The 24,689-nt window shown below is 34.5% G+C and overlaps 1 protein-coding gene across 3 annotated transcripts in view; it reads left to right on the top strand.

The window, feature by feature from the left end:
• ERCC6L2 (ERCC excision repair 6 like 2) overlaps positions 1–24,689 on the top strand; it is a 145,944-nt gene that overhangs the window by 3,416 nt on the left and 117,839 nt on the right. For 2 of the 3 annotated variants that reach the window (XM_053577142.1, XM_053577155.1), the window contains exon 2: positions 948–1,372. In XM_053577142.1, the coding sequence (XP_053433117.1) occupies positions 948–1,372 (425 nt within the window). Of the gene's footprint in view, positions 1–947; positions 1,373–16,634; positions 16,698–24,689 lie in introns of all 3 variants that reach the window. The other variant, XM_053577146.1, reaches the window with a different exon arrangement.

Raw genomic sequence — 24,689 nt, 5'->3', positions numbered from 1 at the left:
TATTCTTAACAGTTATAGCCATTTAATTGTTCTTGGATTCTTGCCATACATTTGGAAAATTATGTTTGCTTAGTTTTCTCTTTTTAATACCTTTAAATTGTATCAATAGTATACTCTATAGAGACCTCCTTCCTCATCATAGTGCTGTATTTTCTGAATAGACAATAAAATAGCTGTACTGTTAAATACAGAGTAAGTTTGTATAGATCAGACTCTTCAGAGAGTAGTAGAATCTTAGCAGAAACAAATCTTAGAATTCATCTCTTAAAAACTCAAGTCTTGAAAACCAAGAAGGGAAAAAATATCATTCTGTAGTAGAACTGGACATTTCCTTGTTTAAAGCAATGGCTAAGTAACAGCAATATTAATAGTGAGAAGAAGCAACTGTTTCCAGAGAAGGGAGATGGAATAATTATAAAAAAGCAGACAGATAAACTACAAAAGCTTTACTGCCCAGAGGATTTTAGCTTCATTATCAAATCCTATTCACTATTATTCTACCATATCATAAATTATGTATATCTAAAAAGTTCATTAGTCAGCAAGAATATTTAAATCAGTGGTTCTTAATCCTGGCTTATGAATATATTATCTTTATCTTTTAAATTCAACAATAATAACCAAACAAAATAATAAAACCAGATTCTCATGATCCATCATCCAATCAGAATGACCAGGGGTGGTGTCCAAGCATGGATATTTTTTAAAACTTTTGTGGAGATTATAACACATAGCTAGGGTAAGAACCACTGGAAATAAATTATGTTCCCTTTATGCCTTTTATTATAGGAGAACATCTGATACTATATTTTAGAAAAACGTGTTATAATTTATCTTGTCTCAGTTATTTGGAAAATTGTTTGTGCGAGGTACATTTTTTTTTTTTCTCCTGGTATTGGATAAGGGAGTTAGATTTGGAGACTGTATTTTCTTCTTTATTATTGCAGACAGATGGCATCCAGGAGAAAGATGTCTTGTCCCTTCTACAGATCGTGGAAAACTTTGTGAAGCAAGCATAAAATCTATTACAGTGGATGAAAATGGCAAATCATTTGCAATTGTCTTGTATTCAGACTTTCAAGAAAGGAAAATACCTCTTACAAGACTTCAAGAAATAAAGTCTATCAAAGATTGCCCAAGGAATTTTATATTTGATGATGAAGATTTAGAAAAGCCTTATTTCCCAGACCGAAAATTTCCATCATCTGCTGTTGCTTTTAAGTTATCTGAAGATGGAGATTCTATTCCTTATACCATTAATAGGTATTTGAGAGACTATCAAAGGGAAGGAGCCCAGTTTCTTCATGGACACTACATCAAAGGAAGAGGGTGCATTCTTGGTGATGACATGGGACTTGGAAAAACAGTACAGGTATTCATTTTAATTACTTTATAATTTAAATTCAGTAAAGTCATTTAATTATGTATATGAATGGATACCATATACAAATCTCTATTTGTACTACTGTTAAGATAGCTATTTTGTGTGTGTGTGTATGTATTTGTGTTTATCTCACCAAACTGATAGTAGTGTCCTTAAAGTTGAGGACAATGTCTCAGTTGTTTTATCCTCAATACTTACTTAGTACCTATGGTATATTATTCAAAAAAACATTTTAGTATAACTTGGCTTAATTTTGCCTTTTCTAATACTGATAATACTAAGATATCAATATATTTGAAGTAGTTTAATTTTCATAATAATACTTCATGGAAGGAAAGTATTCTAACATTTGGTGCACTACAAAGTAGAGTTAAATCTGTAGCCTTTTGTACATATCATTTGGGGTTTATTATATTAACAAGTTTCTTACTGTGGAATCCCTGGGCCCCTAGCTGTTCTATTTGAGGACTTTAAAGAGGCCTTCTAATTCTCTAAAATGTGTACCAGAATTTGTAGACCCATGTTAGTTATCTGTTGCTATATAACAAATTATGCTAAAATTTAGCAGCTTAAAACAATATGTTTATTATCTTATAGTTTCTGTGGGTCAGGAATCCAGGTTCCACTTAGCTGGGTCCTCTGCCTGTCACAAGGCTGCAGTCATTTCAGGGTTGGACTGGGGAGGATTCACTTCCTAGCCCATGTGGTTGTTGGCATGATTTAGTTTCTTAAGGGTTCTTGGACTGAGGCCTCTGTTTCTCTTGAGCTATTTATTGGCTGGAGGACTCCTTTGCTTCCTTGCCACATGGACCTCTTCATAGAGCATCTCACATATGGTAACGTGCTTCATCAAGAAGAACAAGTAAGAGGGCAACAGAACAGTACAGAACAGAACAGAAGATGGAAGTCATGATCTTTTGTAAAATACAGAAAAGCTATCCCCTCACCTTTGCCATTTCTGTTCATTAGAAGCAAGTTTCTAGGTCTAGTGAGCACTCAAAGGGAGGTTAAACAAGGTTGTGAATACCAAGAGGTGGGGGTTTTGGGCGGCCCTACCAGTCAAAGGCTGCCTACCACAGGGTCCTTAGATTTTCAGAGTTTTGTGATCCAAAAGATTAGAATTTTCAATCTAGATTTTGTAATAATCACTTTGGATTTTCAGGAGTGTTTGCCTAATGTGTGATTAAGTCATTCTGTGCTTCTTCCTTATAATTGAATTTAATTATTCTTCATGTTACCTCCATTGTTTAATGGAACTCAAAAGTAAAGGAAACCCATGTTTAACATTTAAAAATAGCCACGTAATGCTGCTAATGTGTAAAGGTCTGATGTGAAAAGCTAGGGTAAAATGAAGTCCTTCAATAATAATGTTACTGTTGGCTATATATATTTAAGCTGACACAATGCAGATAGTCTAGGCCTGCATCTTGGAGGTGCTAAATTATTTGTAGAATAAATTAATTTCCGTTCTCGAGAGAATAGCTGGCAAGAATAAAGAAAGGGGCTTTTAGTAAAATTACAGTCTGTGACCCAGATATACAGTTACAAACCAGAATGGAGAAGGTGAACGTAGACACGGAAAGTATATTTACCTCTTTGAAAAATACGGCTTTGAAAGGGAACAAAATTTGCCTAGTAGTAGCCGAAGAGGGATGAGATTTTGAGAGAGTTTCTCTTTTGTTTGTTTCGTATTGTTTGGGGATAGGAGAGACTTGATTATTTTTTAAGTGAATTAGAAGGATCTGGTAAAAGGGAACAGTTGAATAGACAACATACATAAATATATGCACACAATATGTACACTTCATTATGTATGTCTGTAAACACCCAAACATGACTAAGCAAAATATGGAGTCACCTAGTAACTATTATCTTATAAAAGGAATTTATTTTTGGCATGGTTATATACTGATTTTTCCCCCATCATCTTATGAAATTTTTCAAACCATGTAGAAGAATTGAAATAATTATATCCTGAAAACCCATATCATATACCCACCACCTAGATTTTGTTAATAATTTATACATGGTGTTATCATATCCATTCATCTATCAATCCATCTTTTGTTGTGTTTTGAAGTAGCAGACATTAGTAGATTTTATCCCCAAACATTTGAGTATGCATATACATTAGCTAGAGTTCAGTATTTATTTATAGTTTTTAAAATTTTTAGTAAATTTTACACTGAAATGCACAACTCATAAGGGTACCTACCATTCTATAAGTTTTGATTTGTCTCTGTGTAAGCCAAATAAATACTTTTAGATATAGTACATTGTTTTCACTCCAGAAAAAATTTCTTTATATCCCTTTCTAGTTCTGCCAACCCCAAGAGGCAACCTATGTTTTGCTTTTTTATAGTATAGATTGGTTTTGCTTTTTCATGTTAATGGAATCATACAGTTGCACTGTGGTGTAAGGCTTTTTTCACTTAAGATAATATTTTTGGGATTCATCCATGTTGTTGAGGACAGAAGTATTTTGTCCCTTTTTTTCACTGAGTAGTATTCCGTCATATATAACAGATGCTATATTTTGTTTATCCTTCTGCTCATGAGCTCCTTAGCTGTTTGAAGTTTTTAGCTATTATGAATAAAGATGTTATAAACTTTCTTGAATCAAACCTCTTTTTATTCATTTCTTGTGGGTAAATCATTAGGAATGGAATTACAGTACTTGATATTAGGGCTGATTTATGTTTAATTTTCTAAGGAATTGGCAAACCTTTTCCCAAAGTGTTTGTACTATTCTGCATTCCCACCAACAAAGTATGAGTTATAGGTGCTCCATATCCTTGCCAATTTTTTTGTTAGTCTTTTTAATCTTAGCAGTTCTGTTTGTTATGTGTGTATGTTTGTATGTTCTTTGTATAGTTTCTCGATGTATAATTGACATACAATAAACTGGATCAATTAACAGCATATCATTTGGTAAGTTTTTACATATATACACCTTAGAAAATATCACCACAGTACCACACTTGGTAAGTTTATATATATTTGCACCTAAGAAAAGATCGCCACAATACCACAACCAAGATAAATGAACCTACCCATTATACCCAAATTTCCTTATGTCCATTTGTGCCCACGATGAGTTAAATACCAGTAATTCATCATCTACTGACTTTATGAATAGTGGAACTGAGAAATTCCCTCCTTGGGAGGGAATCTGAGTTTGAAAACCAAGATTTTTATGAAAATGTACCAATATTTTATAGAATTCTCACATTAACTCAGCAGCTAATTTGAAAATTAATCCCTCTGTACATTTATATGATATATAATTAACTAACATAACTGCAATAAACAGTTTTGACTGGAGTATAAAGGTTTGGGAACCTGACCTTTATAGTCAGACAACTCAATGATAGGGAGGGAGGTCAATGCATACTTATAATGCAATAGTGGTTTTTAAAAGTGATCTCTGAACCAGCAGCATCAGTGTCAGTTGGAATTTGTTAGAATTGTAAAATCCTGAGTTTCACTCCTGATCTACTGAGTGGGAAACTTTGGGAAACCTGGAAGGAGGGCAGCAATCTCTGTTTTAACAAACCCTCCAGGTAATTCTGAGAGCCACCAAAATTGAGAATGTTTGTTCAGACTGTGTATCTTTCAGAAGGGGTAGAAAGTTTTGATTAATCTGGTGAGGTAGTTCAGTGCAGATTGGTTAAGAGGTGTTTAGTCTATGTGAATATTCATACATAGGCTGAGGATCATTTAAAAATACAGTTTTAGACATGGAAATGATAAGAGAGATAATCTTGTTCAGTTTCTTAATAAATGAAGAAGCTGAGGCACAAGAGTGCAAAATAATTTCTTTGTCTAAGGCCATATACAGGAAGTAACCATTTTTATTCCCCTTCTACATGCCCCCTTTCTTTTTAGCTCCCTGTAACCATTTGCTGCGTCCATCTTATGACTTAATGCATACTGTTACTAAAAGTCAGTTAATCAGCTGAGTAAAAAGCTTTTAATTAACCATTCATTCATTCAGTGGGCTGATATTTACCTACTCATGGCCAGGCACTCTGATTGGCACTGAAGAACCTAATATATGATCACTACCCTTAGAGTGTTCACAAAAATATGATAAAAAGAAGTGTAGCCAAGGGGTCATCATCTAGTCCATCATCTAGTTTTCAACCAATATTGCTGCACAGTACATTGGTGTGCTATGTGAGGATCTTAGGTGTGCTGAGAAAATCTTTAAAGATAATTAATTACACTTTTTAAGAAAAAAGTTCAAAGCACAGTAAGTATATTCTTTTTTAAACTCTCTTTTTGATCAATGTAATTTAAGTGTGCTGAGGAAGTATAACTATAGGTTCAAGTGTACGGTGAGATAAAAAAGCTTAAAAACACTAATCTAGTCTGATAAGCGGATTGGAAGGTAAGAGCAAGCCTGCCTGCATATGTCAAAGAAGGCACCACAGGGAAATTGGTATTTCTATCATCTGCTTTTGAAAACCAACCAAACTTTAGGAGTAATTTGAGTGATATCAGTTAGGACATTAAGGGTTTTTTATTTTCTAAAGAAGGCATAGCTCTAGTATAGTATTTGAAGGTTTCATAGCCTTTCATATTTTGATTCAAATTTATTGAATCAAAATAATTTATGTTTTCATCTCAATTGCTAATTAGCTTTCACAGTCACAGAGTCTTAAGGATTATTGAGCAAGTATGATAATACATATTACCATATTTTATTTCCTCATCTGCTGTGTGAAGTAAGATGAAATTAGTACTTTTTGAGGAGCAGAGGTAGAATTTTGCAAACTATAGACTTCTTTGAATTTTTTTGTTTAGATGTTATTAGATATTACATTATCAAAAAATGAGGATTTTTTTGCAGGGAGTTGAAAAGTAAAGAATGTAAGCATGTTTTTCTTTTTGTCCTGTAAGAAATAGGCAATTTTTGCTGTGCCTCCTTATATTCTGGTCTAAAGGCAGTTTTATTGCAGTGTTTCCCAGCCTAAGAGTTCTGTACATCATGAGCTGACTGTGTGTGAGGAAAGATGGTCTATAAAAATGTTGCCTGACAGAGTTTGGAAAGGAATGCCTGTAAAAACAGAAAGCTTTCCCAGAGTGGTATTTCATTTCTGAAATGCAGTTTTTGTCCTTTCACTATTCACTATTAATTTAAATACTTAATTTTGTTGTTTTCATCTGTAAGCAATTAACTATTGCACAATGAAACATGTTCTTTTTTTTCTTTCATTGCAGATTAGTTTGGTAAACCTTCATTATAAGTTTGTCATCCATCTTTTGTGAATTAAAATTTTGATAGTACTGTACTGTGGCAATGTAGTGTGATAAGATGGCTAGGTCTCCACCCAAAACACATATTCCCTTTGCCTTTTCAGAGTTAGGGCTGGGGGATAGAGACTACATTTCCTGATCTCCTTGCATGTTAGTGGGGCTTGTGTCAGGGTTTGGCCAACAGAAATAAGGGTAGAAGTGAAAAGTGCCATATACAGCCATGGTCCATAAAATCCACCTGTGCTTTTGTTTACATTCTCCCTTTCCCTATCTCTCTTTGGATATTGACACATTACTGTTAGCATTAATTAATTAATATCTCATTAATAACTATTAATATCTATTAATTAATAGAATCAATATATAGCTAAGAGTTTGTCAGTGATTTAGTTGGCTCTCAGCCTAGTGTTTATTCTCACATAAAGTCAGTTTTTTTTTATTTCAACTGACTTTTTGGGGGGTAAGTGAATGAGTAATATTAGGAGGTAGTATAGATTATTTAAATGAAATGCAGAGATAAAATAAAATTATTAATAGATTTAGTGAATTGAATAAAGCTGATCCGTAATTAGAGTCTATAAATTTAGTCACCTTCTGTGAAACATCTTGTAAAGATCTGAGATTCTTAAATAAGTAAAAGATGTAATTCATGTATCTATGTTTCAGGGAATTGGACACATGAGGTTAGAATTAAGATTGTAAGGGTGGCTACATGAGATTAGAATTAAGATTATAAGGGTGGCAATTTTGCACATGAACTTTATGGCCACCCATACAGTCTTAATTTTAAAATGCACATAACTTTATGGCCACTTGGTATATCATCTTGGATAGATGAACAGATTGAATTACAAATCATCCTAGTTAGGAATGTGATTTTCCTATAATGAAACAATCTATAGGTGAGTTGAGACAAATCAATGGATTAGATCTTAGGCTACATCATTTAAAAGACACCTCTGTAATCATAGGTATCATTTGCCTTTTCAGTAGCCTTTGAGGACCAGTTGCCTAAATGGAATATATATATCAATATGTGTGTGTCTGTGTATATCTTTAATTCTTTAATTAGGGTATAATTACAAACAGTAAAATGCACAGATATTAAAGTTCAATGAGTTTTGACATATGTATATATCTGTGTAATAATACACTAATCAATATACAGAACAATTCCCTCACCCTAAAAAGTTTCCTCATGTCCCTTTCTAGTCAATATCCCAGTGACTTACTTTTATTCTGTGATTCAGTATTAAACTATATTTTAAGAGGTGGTCAGAACCCAAAATGTTGTGAATAGTTATATCATCAAGGAATTGGGTAAATTCTAAACTTAGATTATATATTTTTGCATACAAAACATAAATAACTTAAAAAATAAGGAGGAAAATTATGGGCCTGAAGCAAAGATGATCTATTGGGGATAATAAAAACTATCATAGAACTGCCTGCCATAGGTTAACCACCTCCCTACATCAACTACCTCCTAAAGTTGAGCTAATTTTCATAGACTAGACATGTATCATAAGTACATATCAGTACGGTAGGCCTAGTTCCTTATGTTGACTACCTCTGTATGTTGACCAGTTTCTTACAGTCCTTTGGGTAGTCAACTTACAAATGTTCTACTGTATTTAAATTGCCCAATGCTTAAACTCAGTCACTGGTGGAATATATTTTCTGTTTCCTTTACTTTATAGCCTACATTCGCCAGTTTGCTCACATGAATCTTTACTTGGTTCATCTATAACTTTATTTAGTTTATTTTCTGTTTATCTATTTATTTTTTTCTCTGCCATGCCCCTTAAATACATCTCATAACCACTCCTTCACCTTTGCCTCCCTCCCCAAGTGAGCTGGATTTCATACTGCTGAATGACAGAAATAGCCTTTCATAGACTATCCCTGCACCTAGCACAGCACCTGGTATATATTTAGTAGGTAATAAGTACATTTTTATTGAATGAATTATAAATTGAGTTGGGTAAAAAGTATGGTTCTGTGGTTATAGTTTATATTATCCTTGTTTGCCAGGCACTATGATAGACATTTTCCTTACACATCCATGTTAATTAGGCATTATCACCCCCATTTTCTTGATGAAAATACTGAAATTTATGGAGAGATTATGTAAATCGCTCAAGGTCACATAGCTGGTAGAAAGCTGGTTGATCATATTTCAAAGTGTTTGTTGTAACTCCTGTAAATTATGATGTAAATTCTGTTAGAGTATTTTAAGACTTGGGATAACTTCTAACCATTCTTATTATCCCTCTTTTATCCCCTTTTAGACAATATAATTTTCCCCAAATCTACTTTGTTTATTGTAACATACAAGAATTATTTTCAAGGAGCAAAGCCTCTTAAAGAAATGATAGCTACTATTTACTGAATCATTGATACTTACTAACTGGACACTTTACATATATTTTTTACTTTTTTCAAGAACAGAAATAATTTTGATTATACCATAATACATAAATGCATTCTTATAACAATGTAAGCTATAATTTTGTTATTGAAGTAAAATCCACACAACGTAAATTAAACATTTTAAAGTGTTCAATTAGGACGTTGGAAAGCTCTCACCTATGGAGTACAATGTAAGGCTATATGGCACTCCTCCTGGGTGAAGGGCTTGGCTACGACTTGGACTTTACCTAAGAAATGCAATGTAACCTAATCATTTGTGCCTGTCATTAATCTGAAATTTAAAAAAATTCAGAGTATGCATAATGTTTTTTTTTTAGTATGCGTCTCTCTCTAGTTTTAAAACTTTTTCATCAAACCAGAAGACCAACTCATATTCATTAAGTAATCATTATTCATTTCTCTCCTTTTCCCTGTCCCCTGACAATCACTAATTTGCCTTTCATGTCTTTGGATTTGCCTATTCTGAATATTTCATACAATAAGGATCATGCAATGTTTGACCTTTTGTTTCTGGCTTCATTCACTTAACATAATTTTTTTTGAGACTCATCCAGATTTTACCATGTATTATTAGTACTTTCACTCCTTTGTATGACTGAGTAATATTCCATTGTATAATGCAATTTGTTTATCCATTCATCTCTTGCTGGACATTTAAGTTTCCACCTTTTGGCTATAAAAAAATGATTCTAAAAACATTTGTGTACAAACGTTTCACTTGTATGTATACCTACAAGTGAAATTACTGGGTTATACGGTAATTCTGTTTAATTCTTTGCCATACCATTTTCCATAATGGCTGCACCATTTAATATTCCCACCAATAATGTGTAAGGCTTTCTGTTTCTTCACACCATCACCAACACTTGTTGTTTTCTGTTTTCTTCATTATAGTCATCCTAGTTAGTATGAAGTGGTATCTCCTTATAGATTTGCTTTGCATTTCTATAAGGGCCAGTGATGTTGAACAACTTCCCATATGCTTTTTATATCTTCTTTGGAGAAATGTGTATTCAAGGCTTTTGTCTGTTTTTAAATTGAGTTGTTTATCTCTTTTATCGATGAGTTGTAAGAATTTTTTTATACATTTTCTATATTAAACATTGGGGACAAGAGTGACTTTATTTTTAAACACTAATCCTCCTGACTAACCCTGAGTCCAGGAATGTTTCCAAAGTGTCCAGTTGATGTATTACTCTTCATATGGGAAAACCTGTTCACTGTAAGTTTCACCTTTCCTACAAAGCAACCTTTGATGTTGGTACACTGCAACAGCAGCAGCATTCTCTTAGCCACCTACACATTCCTTCCAGAACATGTATACTTTTCCTCTCAGATATAAACCCTCAGGCTGGGGGGTGGTGGTACAGAGATCTACCTATCTTGTGGTGGCCCAAGACCATGCTTCTATCTGTAACTCCCCTTGAACAATCATCCTATACTAACAAACTGGATTTGTCTGTCTCACTTTTTGGTTTCTAAGCTTCTTCAGCATTTGGGGGTCACCTTGCATATGTGGCCCTTTGACAAAAAATAAACTCTTATCAGGTATATGACTTTCAAATATTTTCTCCGATATTGTAGGTTGTCTTTTCACTTTCTTGCTATGGTACTTTGATGCACAAGAGCTTCTAAGTTCTATGAAGTCTGGTCTATTTTTAATTTTGAATAAGCTTTAATTTTAGTGAATGTGTATATAAATAAATAAGGCCATTCTTTCTAAAAGATATTTTGCTCCTTTTTTTTTTCATTGAAACATAGCTCTTAGAGATCTTTCTATGTATGTACATAAAGGTCTATCTCATTCATTTAAATTATTGCATGCCATAGAATAGATGTTCTATAATTTACTTAACCATTCCCTTCAGGTAGAAGAGCTTTTGGGTTGTTGCCAATTTTAAGATATGATAAATAGTGAATATCTGCAGAATAGATTGCTAAGAGGATTTTGCTGTAGGATAGATTCTTAAAGTGAAATCTCAAACTCCTGACCTGAAGTGATCCTGCCACATTGGCTTCCCAGAGTGTATTTCTGTGTGAAGTTTTAATGAGTTTGTCAAGTTCTGTGAACAGTCTGTTGGGATTGTGGATTTCAATGGTATTGAATTGTGTTGAATTTATAGATCAGTTTAGAAAGAACTGACATTTTAATCATTCATGAATCATTCCATTTATTTAATTTCTCTTAGCAGTATTCTATAGTTTTGTGTGGGCACCTTACACTTATTTTTTTAAAGTTCATTTCTAATTATAATTTCAATATTGTCAGTGAATGTATTTTTCATTTATTTTCCCAATTTCTTTTTTGCTGGTATGGTAGTGTATAAAAATATTTTTTTCTTTTTTCCAAAATGGGGTCTTACTGTAGTCTAGAGTGCAGTGGCCTGATCATAGTTCACTGCAGCCTCAAACTCCTGGGCTCAAGTAATCTTCCTGTCTCAGTTTCCTGATTAGCTAGTATTACAGGTGCAAGCCACAGTGCCTGGCTAGTTTTAATTTTTTATTTTTTGGCTCTAGCCAGTCTTGAACCCCTGGCCTCAAGCCATCATCTAGCTTTAGTCTTCAAAAATGCTGGGATTATGGGTATGAGCCACCATGCCTTGGCCTCAAAATTTATTTTTGTATATTGACTTCATATCCTGCTATCTTGCTAAATTCTTCATTTGATACTTCTAGCTATGGTTTTGTAGATGCTTTTGGATTTTCTATGTGAATAATCAAGTCATCCATAAATAGAGACAGTTTACTTTTTCTTTAATCTTTATCATTTTATTTCTTTTTCTTATCTCATTTCACCGGGTAGGGTAGGTAGAACTCCAGTACAATTTGAATAGAAGTAGTGAAAGTGTCATCTTTATCTCATTCCTGATCTTAGGGGGAAAGCATTCAATATTTTAAAGTTAAGAATGATATTAGCTGTAAGTTTTTCATAGTTTTATTATCAGATACAGGATGTTTCCTTGTAGTCCTAATTTCTGAGATTTTTTAATAGTGAGTGTGTATTGAATATCATCAAATGCTTTTTTTGCATCTGTTCAGATGATCATATAGCTTTTTTATTTTGTGAATATATTATTAAATGAATCAATATACTTTATTTTGATTGGTTTTTGAATGTTAAACCAATTTTTTATTTCTAGGATAAACACAATTTGGTCATGATGAATGATTTTTTTTATATTGCTGGTTGACTAAAATTTTAAGACTTTTAGCATCAGTGTTTATTCTATTTTATTTATCAGTCCTCTAATTTTCTTATGTTTATCTGGTTTTGGTATCAGAGTTATGCAGGATTCATAAAATGAATAGGGAAGTATTCACTTCACTTATTTTCTGAGTTTGTGTGAAATTTGTATTATTTTATCTTTAAATACCTGTTAGAATTTACTAATAGAACTATTGATTTCTGGATTTTTTTTTTAAAGGAAGGTGTCTGATATACTTTAACAGATAAATTATTCATATTTTTATTCCTTGCAATATCATATTTGGTATATTTTATTTTTCCAAGTAACCTTTCCATTTCATTTTTCAAATTGATTGTATAAAGCGTTCATGATATTTCTTTATTATTCTTTTAATGTTTGTAGGATCTGAGTGATATGTCTGTCCATTAATGTAAATTTTTTCTTTTTTTATTGAAATTAAATTTATTTTATTATTTTTTTTTATTAAATCAAAGCATTGTACATTGATGCATTTATGGGGTACATTGAACTAAATAACACATCCATCACAATTATGTTCATTTCTTAATAGTTTTGAAATGTACCATTGATTCATGCACATTAGGTGAGGTCCCCCCAAATACCCTTCCTTTTTAAACGTTCCTCCTCCCCTCCCCCCCTCTCCTCTTCTCTTCTACTTTCTGGACTGTAGTTATGTTTTGCCATTCATATGAATGTGTTATATATTGATTTCATAGTAGTACTGAGTACATTGGATACTTTTTTTTTTTCCATTTTTGAGACTTTACTAAGAAGAATATGTTCCAGCTCCATCCAGGTAAACATGAAAGAGGTAAAGTCTCCATCTTTTTATGGCTGCATAGTATTCCATGGTGTACATATACCATAATTTGTGAATCCATTCATGGGTCAATGGGCTCTTGGGCTGTTTCCATGTCTTGGCAATTATGAATTGGGCTGCAATAAACATTCTGGTGTAAATTTCTTTGTTGTAAATAATTTTTGATTGTCTGGGTATATACCTAGTAGAGGAATTGCAGGATTGAATGGTAGGTCTACTTTTAGTTCCTTGAGTGTTCTCCAAACTTCATTCTAAAAAGGTCGTTTGAGCTTGTATTCCCATCAGCAGTGTAGAAGTGTTCCCTTCTCTCCACATCCATGCAAACATCTGTTTTTTCTTTGGATTTTGTAATGTGGGCTAATCTTACTGAATTAGATGATATCTCAAAGTGGTTTTAATTGCATTTCTCTGATGATTAAGGATGATGAGCATTTTTTCATGTGTTTGTAGGCCATGCGCCTGTCTTCATCAGAGAAGTTTCTGTTCAAGTCTCTTGCCCACATAGAAATGGGGTTATTTGTTCTTTTGTTACTGATTAGTTTGAGTTCTTGTAGATTCTAGTTATCAGACCTTTGTTGGAAGCATAACCTACGAAAATCTTCTCCCATTCTGAAGGTTGTCTGTTTGCTTTACTTTCTGTGCTCTTGGCTATGCAAAAGCTTTTTAGTTTGATCAGATTCCAGTAATGTATTTTTGGTGTTGCTTCAATTACCCTGGGGGTCCTCCTCGTAAAATATTCTCCCAGGCCAATTTCTTCAAGTGTTTTCCCTGCACTTTCTTCTAGTATTTTTTATAGTTTCACGTCTTAAGTTTAAATCTTTTATCAAGTGAGAATCAATTTTTGTTAATGGTGAAGGGTGGGGGTCCAGTTCTACAGGTTGCCAGCCAATTCACCCAGCACCATTTGTTAAATAGGGAGTTTTTCCTCCACTGAATATTTTTGATAGGCTTGTCAAAGATCAAATAACGGTAAGTAACTGTTGGTTCTCTATTCTGTTCCATAAATCTACCAGTCTGTTTTTGTGCCAGTACCATGCTGTTTTGATCACTATAGATTTATAGTATAGCCTGAAGTCTGGTAACGTGATACCTCCTGATTTGTTCTTATTTCTGAGTAATGTATTTGCCATTTGAGGTTTTTTTCTGATTCCATGTAAAACAAAGCACTGTCTTTTCAAGCTGTTTAAAGTATGACAATGGTGCTTTAATAGGGATTGCATTAAATCTGTAGATTGCTTTGGGTAGTATGTACATTTTAACAATGCTGATGCTTTCCAGGCATGAGCCTGGTATGTTTTTCCGTCATTAACATCTTCCGCTATTTCTTTTCTCAGAGTTTCATCATTCTCTTTATAGAGATCTTTAACGTCCTTTGTTAGGTAAATTCCCAGATATTTCATCTTCTTTGGCACTAGTATAAAAGGAATAGAATCCTTGACTGTATTTTCAGATTGACTATTATTGGCATATATAAAAGCTACTGATTTGTGAGTAATGATTTTGTATCCTGAGATGTTTCTGTACTCCTTGATCACTTCTAAGAGTTTTGAAGTTGAGTCCCTGGGATTTTCCAGGTACAGGATCTTATCGTTAGCGAAGAGTGAGAGTTTGATATCCTCTGACCCTATTTGGATATGCTTGATCACCTTCTCTTGCCTGGTTGGGATGGCTAAGACTTCCATTAGTATCTTGAATAGCAGTGGAGACAGTGGGCATCCTTGCCTTGTTTCTGATCTGAGCGAAAGTGTTTTCAATTTTACACCATTCAAAATGATATTGGCTGTGGGTTGGCAATAGATGGCCTCTGTCAGTTTAAGAAATTATCCTTCTATGCCTATTTTCTTCAGTGTTCTGATCATGAAAGGATGCTGGATATTATCAAATGATTTTTCTGCGTCAATTGAGAGAATCATATGGTCTTTGTTTTTTATTTTATTGAAGTGATGTATTATATTTATTGATTTGCATATGTTGAACCAACCCTGTAACCCTGGAATAAAACCAACTTGATCATGGTGTATAATTTTTTTGATGTGTTGTTGAATTTTGTTTGCTAAGGTCTTATTGAATATTTTTGCATTGATATTAATGATTTTGGTCTATAATTTTCTTTCTTTGTTGGATCCTTTCCTGGTTTGGGTATCAGGGTGATATTTGCTTCATAGAATGTGTTGGGAAGTATTCCTTATTTTTCTATGCGTTGGAAAAGGTTGTATAATATAGGTACTTGTTCTTCTTGAAAGGTTTGATAGAATTCGGATATGAAGCCATCTGGTCCTAGACTTTTCTTTGTAGGGAGATTTTTGTATTGTTGATGATATTTCAGTGGTTGCTATAGGTCTATTCAAGATTTCTAATTCTTTCTGGTTGAGTCTAGGGAGGTGGCATGCTTCCAGGTATTGGTCTATTTCCTTCAGATTTTCATATTTCTGAGAATAGAGATTTTTGTAGTAATCATTGAGAATTTTTTGAATTTCTGAAGTGTCTGTTGTTATTCCTCCTTTATCGTTTCTGATAGACGATATTAGAGATTTTACTTTCCTATTTCTGGTTAGGTTGGCCAAAGGTTTATCAATTTTTTTAATATTTTCAAAAAACCAACTTTTTGTTTCATTGATCTTCTAAATGGTTCTTTAGTTTTCAATTTCATTTAATACTGCCCTAATTTTGGTTATTTATTTTCTTCTGCTGGGTTTGGGGTCGCAGTATTCTTCCTTTTCCAGTTGCTTGAGATGATCCATTAAGATGTTGGCTTCTTCTTTTTGTGTTTTCTTGATGAAGGCCTCCAGTGCTATAAATTTAACTCTTAGGACTGCCTTTTCAGTATCCCACAGGTTTTGATAATTTGTGTCTTCATTATCATTTTGTTCCAAAAATTTGGTGATTTCCTTCTTAATCTCATCTTTGACCCAGCTATCATTCAGCCTATGATTATTTAGTTTCCATGACTTTGTTTGAGTATGAAGATTCTTTTTGCTGTTGAGTTCAACTTTTATTCCATGGTGGTCTGAGTAGATACAAAGAATAATTTCTATTCTTTTACATTTGCTGAGGTTAGACTTGTATCCTAGGATATGATCTATTTTGGAGGATAACCCATGGGCTGATGAAAAGAATGTATATTCAGTTTTATTAGGGTGAAATGTTCTGTAGAGGTCTTTTAAGTCCATTTGTTGTAGGGTCAGATTTAAGTCTAATATTTGTTTAGTTTCTTCTTGGAGGTCAGATTTAAGTCTAATATTTGTTTAGTTTCTTCTTGGAGGATCTATCCAAAACTGTCAAAGGGGTGTTAAAATCTCCAACTATTATAGTGCAGGAAGATATCAAGTTGTTCATATCCATTAGGGTTTGCTTTATAAATTGAGGAGCATTCTGGTAGGGTGCAAACATGTTAATTACTGGAGTCTCTTCATGTTGGGTGTTTCCCTTGACAAATATGTAGTGATCATCCTTATCTTTTTTTATCTTTGTTGGTTTAAAGTCAATTGTACCTGCAACTAAAATTGCAACCCCTGCTTTTTTCTAGTTTCCATTTGCCTGTATTACAGAAGTCCATCCCTTCACCCTGAGTGTATTTTTATCCTTTAAGGTAAGATGAGATTCTTGTACACAGAAGATATCCAGTCTGAGTTTATGTATCCAGTCAGCCAGCCTGTGCCTCTTTAGGGACAATTTAAACCATTCACTTTAATTGAGAGAATTGATAAGCCTGGTTATGTTTTGGGTGTTATAATTTTCAGATGTCCAGTAGACATTTTTAATCCTTTCACTACTGTGGAAGTTGGGTTTTGTTCAAAAATTTCTGGGTGAGTTTACTTTGGAGGAAGAGCATTGTGCTGGTCATTGTGGAGGATGACCACAATGGAGAGCTGTTTTAGTTATGGCAAATTTCTTCAACATGTGTATGTCATTAAAGTATTTGATTTCTCTATCGCAAATGAAACTCAGTTTAGCTGGATACAGGATCCTAGGCTGAAAGTTGTTTTGTTTTAGGAGATTGAAGGTTAATGACCATTCTCTTCTGGCTTGAAACATTTTGGCTGAAAGATCTGTAGTCATTCTGATATTTCTCCCTTTGTAGGTGATGTTTTTCTTACATTGGCTGCTTGCAGAATTTTCTCCTTCATCTTAATTTTGGCAGTGTTAATCACAATGTGTCTAGGAGATGCTTTATTTGGATTGACTCTTGCTGGGGTTCTGAAACTACTGTCTGAAGTTCTGTATCTCTTACAATGCTTGGGAAATTCTCTTCCAAGATCTCTCGGATTAGAGCATCTATACCTATAGGACCACCCTCTTCTCCTTCAGGAATTCCTATAAGACGAATGTTTGATCTTTTGGAGTGATCCCACAACTGTCTCGGGGAATGATCAGTTTTTGCTCTCCAATTTGTTTGCCTTTTTGAGCATTTGAGAATGTTCAAAAGCTTTGTCTTCAGTTTCAGAGATCCTTTCTTCTGCCTGGTCAACTCTATTACTGAGGGATTCTACTGTATTTTGGAGCTCTTCAACTAACATTTTCATTTCCTTGAGCTCTGCTCTTTTCTCATTGTGTCTGTATCTTTGGTGACTTGGGCTTTGAATTCATTAATTTCTTGAGACAACTTTAGAACTACTGTTTGGAATTCAATTTCTATCTTTTCTTCCATTCTATTTATCTTATTTGCCATCCATATTCTGAATTTGATTTCTGACATTGCAGCCATTTGTCTATGCATGGCATCTTCAGTTGTATCCCCTTTGTCATTTCTTGGGGGGTTTGATCTACTCTTGTTATTCAGGTTGCCAGAGTTCTTCTGTTGGATCCACAACATGTTTGTTTTCCACCATTTGGTTATTAGAACTGGTAGGGTGAGTTTGAATTGGGGTTCTCAGGTAGTAGAGATAGCCCCTTAGTAAAGCACTAGGCTTTGTAATTGTGGCTTATGTTCTACAACCCTACAAAGGCCCATTTCAGAGTTTTGGCTGGAGACTCTGAGGACCTCCTTGGTGAGATAGTGCAAGCTAGTTCTGTTTTGATATCAGCCAACCTCTACCCTATCCTAAGAAGCCCTGGTATTATGTTTAAATCTCAGCTGTGAAGAGATACAAACAGCTGTGGCACCCAGCCCCCACCCTTCAGTTCTTTTCCACTACAGAACTTCAAAGGTCAACCACAGAATGTCCCTGGATGGATACCCCGGATGGACACGGGTTCCAATTAAATTGTCTTGGGCACTGCAAACCCTGCTCAACAGAGAGGGATACAAGGGTCTCCAACAGCACAATTGGAGCCAGGGATCCAGGCCCCCGCCCGCCAGACTCAGTGCACACTGTTGTCCGCTTCTCTGCCCACAGGCCCAGTTGGAGCCAGTGGCCACGCCCCCGCCCACTGGTCTCAGTCCACACCCAGCAAGCCTCTGTTTGCCAGACCAGTTGGAGTCAGGGCACCACACCCCACCCACAGGTCCTATTCTTCACCCAGTAAGCTTCTTGTCATGAGCCCAGCTGGAGACAGGGGACCACGCTCTTGCCCTCAGGTCTTGGTCCACACCCAGCAAGCCTCTGATGGAGGGTTCTGTTGGAGTCAGGGGACCAAACCCTTGCCCTCAGGTTCAGTCCATGCCTGGCAAGCCTCGGCTTGCAGGCCTGGCAGAGGCTGGGGCCAGCCCTGCCTACAGAACTCAATCCACACTTAATCCACTCAACCACTCTCCCGCTGGGGATGCTGTCAGAGCTGGGGATTCTGCACCCTGTCCCGCCAGACATAGCCCAAACCGAGGGTCAACACCACCATTGGCCAGGCACAGTTATAACCAGGGGACTTCTCTTCTTCCCGCTGAGTGTCCCTTTATTCCCACACCTTCTTTCTTCCCTGTTAGTCACAGATTCCGTCCTGATGTTTGACTGTCCATACTATGCCCAGATCTCTCAGGAAAAGACCAAACACTGCACTCTGCAGGGAACAGAACTTCAGACCACCATGTAAGGGGGGAAGGGTGGACTGGGAGTTTGGACTTGTGAGGAGTTGTGAAATATCTGTTCAATTTTATGGCTGGCACAGTGATGTCTAGGTTCCTAAGTGGGACCTCCCTGGAGAAAGAGACCTGGTGTTTAGCAGCTCTCTCCAGTGAGGTAAAATGAGAGGTTTTTTTGTTCCCTGCTTACTTGCAGATAGCCTGTGGTGGGCCTCCTGCTTGGGGGAGGGGTCTCCTGTCCTCTAGTTGATAGGCTTTGTACCTGTAATTTTTCTTGAATGCTTTTCCTTGGAGTTACAGCTTGCCAAACTTCTTTCTTAGCTCAGCTCCCTACCTTTGGCTTCATAGAGTCTGATTCCATCCAGTTTTTCTCCTCTGGTCAGGAGCCTCTGCTGAGGGTTGCTACCAGTCAGCTATCTTCCCAGAATTTTTCTAATGTAGATATTTTTGTGTTCTTACTATTTTATTCTTGATTAGCCTAATTTGGGATTTGTTGATTTTGTTGAACTTTTCAAGCAACTAACTTTTAGCTTTCTTAATTTTCCCCGTCCTTTGTCTGGTATTTCACTGATTTCTGTAATTATTTCCATTATTTCTTTCTTGTTTTCTTAGGATGTATTTTACTCTGTATTTTCTAGGTTATTAAGGTAGAACCTTGTGTCATTAATTTCATACATATCTTCTTTTGCTATAAATTTCCTCTAAACATTGCTTTATTTGTATCTCACAAACTTTAAGGTGTTACATTTTTATTATCACGTGATTTAAAATATTTTCTAATATTTCTTGTGATCTTTTTCTTTCATCTTTGGCTTATTTACAAGTGTGTGTTTGGTTTGCCAACATTTACTTTTTATTTACAAGTGTATGTTTGATTTGATAATGTTTACTTATTTCTAGATATATTATTAATGATTTATAGTAAAGAACATATTCTATAAGATTTCAATGTTTTGAACATTATTTTGAGAGTTGTTCTATGGCCTATCTTATTGAACATGCTGTGTACACTTGGAAAGAATATACGTATTTTCAGCGGCCCTTATGTTTAGTATTCTATAAGTACTTATTAGCAGGTCATGGTGATTGATAATGTTCAGATTTTCTATCTTAATTATTAATTGATGAGAGATGATATTATTATGATTGTGAACTTGTCTATTTCTTCTTTTAGTCTGTTGATTTTGCCTTCATATATTTTGAAGCTTTGTTATTAGAATCATAAACCTTTATGATTGTTATGTCTAACTGATACATTGCCTGTTTTATCATTATGAAATGTTCCTCTATTTCTAGCAGTACTCTTTGAAATATATTTTATCTAATAGCAGATAGCTATTCCAGTATCCTATACTTACGTTTGCATATTTTTCTCAACCCTTTATTTCTAGTTATCTGTGTTTTTATATTTGAAAATATGACTTATAGTTTGATCAGATCCCAGTAAGATAATTTTGGTGTTGCTTCAATTGCCTGGGGAGTCTTTCTCATAAAAAATTCTCCCAGGACAATTTGTTCAAGTGTTTTCCCTACACTATCTTCTAATATTTTTATAGTTTCATGTATCAAGTTTAAATCTTTTATCCAGTGAGAATCAATCTTTGTTAATGGTGAGAGATGGGGATCCAGTTTAATTCTTCTACAGGTTGCTACCAGTTCACCCTGCAGCATTTGTTAAATAGGGAATCTTTCCCCCATTGAATGTTTTTGATAGGTTAATCAAAGATCAAATGACTGTAAGTGTCTGGGTTCATCTTTTGGTTCTCTATTCTGTTTCATATATCTATCTCTCTATTTTTGTTCCAGTACCAGGCTGTTTTGATCACTATAGATTTATAGTGTAGCCAGAAGTCTGGTAACATGATACCTCTTGATCTGTTTTTATTTATGAGTAGTGTATTTACTATTTCAGGATTTTTCTGATTCCATATAAAATGAAGCACTATCTTTTCAAGCTCTTTAAAGTATGATGATGGTGCCTTAATAGGAACTGCATTAAATCTGTAGATGGCTTTGGGTAGTATAGACATTTTAACAATGTTGATTCTTCCCAACCATGAGCATGGTATGTTCTTCTATCTTTAGTTATTTTTTTCCTCAGAGTTTCATAATTCTCTTTATAGAGATCTTTGACGTCTTTTGTTAGATAAATCCCCAGATTCTGCAAAGCCAAGAGCGCAGTAAATAAAGCAAACAGATATCCTTCAAAATGGTAAAAGATATTTGCAGGTTATGCTTCCGACAAAGGTCTGATAGCTAGAATCCATAGAGAGCTCAAACTAATCAATAAAAACAAAACAAATAACCCCATTTCTATATGGGCAAGAGACTTGAACAGAAACTTCTCTGAAGAAGACAGGCACATGGCTTATAAACACAGGAAAAAATGCTCACCATCTTTAATCATCAGAGAAATGCAAATCAAAACCATTTTGAGATATAATCTAACTCCACTAAGATTAGCCCACATTACAAAATCCCAAAACAACAGATGTTAGCATGGATGTGGAGCGAAGGGAACACGTCTACAGTGCTAGTGGGAATGCAAGCTAATACAGCCTTTTTGGAAAGAAGTTTTGAGAATACTCAAGGAACTAAAAGTGGTCCTGCAGGCCCCCTACTAGGTATATACCCAGATGATCCAAAATCATTTTACAACAAAGACATTAGCACCAGAGTGTTTATTTCAGCCCAATTCATAGTTGCCAAAGTCATGGAAGCAACCCAAGTGCCCATTAACTCATGAATGGATTAACAAATTATGGTATATGTACACCATGAAATACTATACAGCCATAAAAAGATGGAGACTTCACATCTTTTATGTTTACCTGGATGGAGCTGGAACATATTCTTCTTAGTAAAGTTTCTCAAGAATGGAAAAAGAAGTATCCAATGTATTCATTACTACTATGAAATCAATTCATTACTACTATGAAATCAGTATATAATTACCTACATATTCATAGGAATGGTAAAATATAACTATAGTCCAGAAAGAAGGAGGGAAGAGGAGAGAGAGGTGGTAAAGGGGGAGGCCAAAAGGAGGGAGGGTTTTTTGGGGGATCCAACCTAATGTGCATAATACAATGATACATTTCTAATACTATTAAGAATAGAGGATGAATGTTTTTGCTACAACAAATAAGTAAGCAATGAGATGATTATGTTAATCACTTAGATGTAAGCATTCCACACTGGATATCAAATCAGCACATTGTACCTCATAATTGCCTTAATGTGCACAGTTATGATTTAATAAAGAATAAAAAAATCAAAATAAAAACATGGCTTATAGACAGCTCTTTTATCTATTTGGCAATCTTTGTTATTTAATTGGAGTGTTTAGTTCATTTACATTTAATGTAATTAGTATTATATATGAATTTGGATAAACATTTTAGTGTTTTTTTTCTTTTTGAATAGTCTGTTTTCTATTCTACTTCTCCTTTCTTGCCTTCCTTTGGATTGATAGGATATTTTTTACAATTACCTGTGAATTTTCTATTTACTTTTTAGTATACTTTTTTTAGTATACTTTTTAGGTATACTTCTTCACTTTATATTTTTAGTGGTTTGCTCTAGTGATAAAAAAACACGCATTTTCAACTTTTCACAGTGTGCTGAAAATTAAAAAAATGTACTACTTCATGAAAAATGTATATTTCTTATAATGCAAGAGACCATCTTAGTCTCATTTTAAGGAAACTAAGAATTAGGAACACTAAGTGCTCAAGATACCTAGCATAACTACTTAATACTTAAAATTTGAAGGTTAAATTAAACTTACATTTGCAGAATAAACCAAATTTGACTTTCTTATGTATTTTGATTTTTATTTCTGTGTCCTCTTCACTAATATTTTGTTTAAGAGTTTGCTTCTATGTGAATAAGAGAAATTGACTTGTATATTTTTTGTCTCAGTATTTTTGTCAGGCTTTTTTTATTGAGGTTATGCAGAACTCATAAAATGAGTTGAGAATATTTTTTTCTTTCTTCTAAATCCTAGAAGAGTTTATTTAAGATTGGTATTATATTTTTCTTAATCATTAGGTAGAATTTGTAAGTGAAGCATCTGGCCCTTAATTTTCTTTGTAGAAGGTTTATTACTATATATTTGGGCTTCTTTAAAGGTTATGTGAGTATTTAAATTTTCTTTCTTGTGTCAGTTTTGGTAAGTTCTGTTTGTCCATTTTATCTGACTTTTCACATTTATTAGCATAAAATTATTAATTATGTTTTATACATATTTTTGTTTGCCTTTTCTTGTAATTTCTCTCTGTATCAATTTTGCCAGGAGTTTATTACTTTAAAAAATCTTTTTAAAGAGTAATCATTTGGCATTATTGATCCTTTTTGTTTGCTTCTTTTTATTTCTATTAATTTCTGCTTTTTATGTTAAATTTTCTATTATCTTTATACTTGAGACAGATATTTAAATATCTGTTTACTAGCTTCTCTTCTTTCCTAATATAGATGCTCCTTGACTCATGATGGGGTCATGTTCCTGTAAGCCTATTGTAAGTTTAAAAATAAGTTAGGCCAGGCAGGGTGGCTCACAGCTGTAATCCTAGCAGTCTGGGAGACCAAGGCGGGTGGATTGCTTGAGCTCACAGGTTGGAGTCTAGCCTGAGCCAGAGTGAGACATTGTCTCTAAAAATAGCTGGGCATTGTCGCAGGCCCCTTTAGTCCACGCTACTCAGGAGGCTGAGGCAAGAGAATCACTTGAGTCCCAGGAGTTTCAGATTGCTGTGAGCTATGATGCCACCACACTCTACTGAGGGTGGTAAAGTGAGACTGTCTCAAAAAAAAAAAAAAGAAATCCAAACTTGAAAATGTACTTAATGCAACTAACTTAATGAACATCATAGTTTAGCCTCACCTAACTTAAAAGTGCTCAGAACATTTATAGGAGCCTACCATGGGGAAAAATTATTTATCACAAAGTCTATTTTTATAATGGAGTAATGAATGTCTCATAGTTTATTGAATACTATACTGAAAGTGGTTATATGGATATTTAAAGTACAGTTTCTACTGAATGCATATCACTTTCACACCATTATCATAAATTGAGGTGTCTGTATATGCATTTAAGCCTCATAGCCTTAGTTATATTCTACAAATTCAATGTGTAATTGTTACTCATTATTATTTAATCCAAATATTTTCTAATTTTTTTTTTTTTTTTTTTGTAGAAACAGAGTCTTACTTTATCACCCTCAGTAGAGTGCTATGGCATCACTGCTCACAGCAACCTCCAACTCCTGGGCTTAGGCGATTCTCTTGCCTCAGCCTCCCGAGTCTCTGGGACTACAGGTACCCAACACAATGCCTGGCTATTTTTTTGTTGCAGTTTGGCTGGGGCCGGGTTTGAACCCGCCACCCTCCGTATATGGGGCTGGCGCCCTACCCATTGAGCCACAGGCACCACCCAATATTTTCTAATTTTTATGGTGAATTTTTCATTGACGTGTATTCCTTACTGTTAAAACATTTGGAGATTTTCTGCTTTTATTTTTGTTTTTTAGTTTTTTACATTATGATCAAAGGACCTATTTTTTATTATTTCTGTCTTCTGAAATGAATTGAGACTTCTCTGGCCTGGCATAAGTGAACTTTGGT

The sequence above is a fragment of the Nycticebus coucang genome, chromosome 2 (assembly GCF_027406575.1).
Source record: "Nycticebus coucang isolate mNycCou1 chromosome 2, mNycCou1.pri, whole genome shotgun sequence".
Classification (NCBI taxonomy): domain Eukaryota; kingdom Metazoa; phylum Chordata; class Mammalia; order Primates; family Lorisidae; genus Nycticebus; species Nycticebus coucang.
The sequence above is the reverse complement of the archived record's forward strand: the minus strand, read 5'-3'. Positions and strand labels throughout refer to the sequence as shown.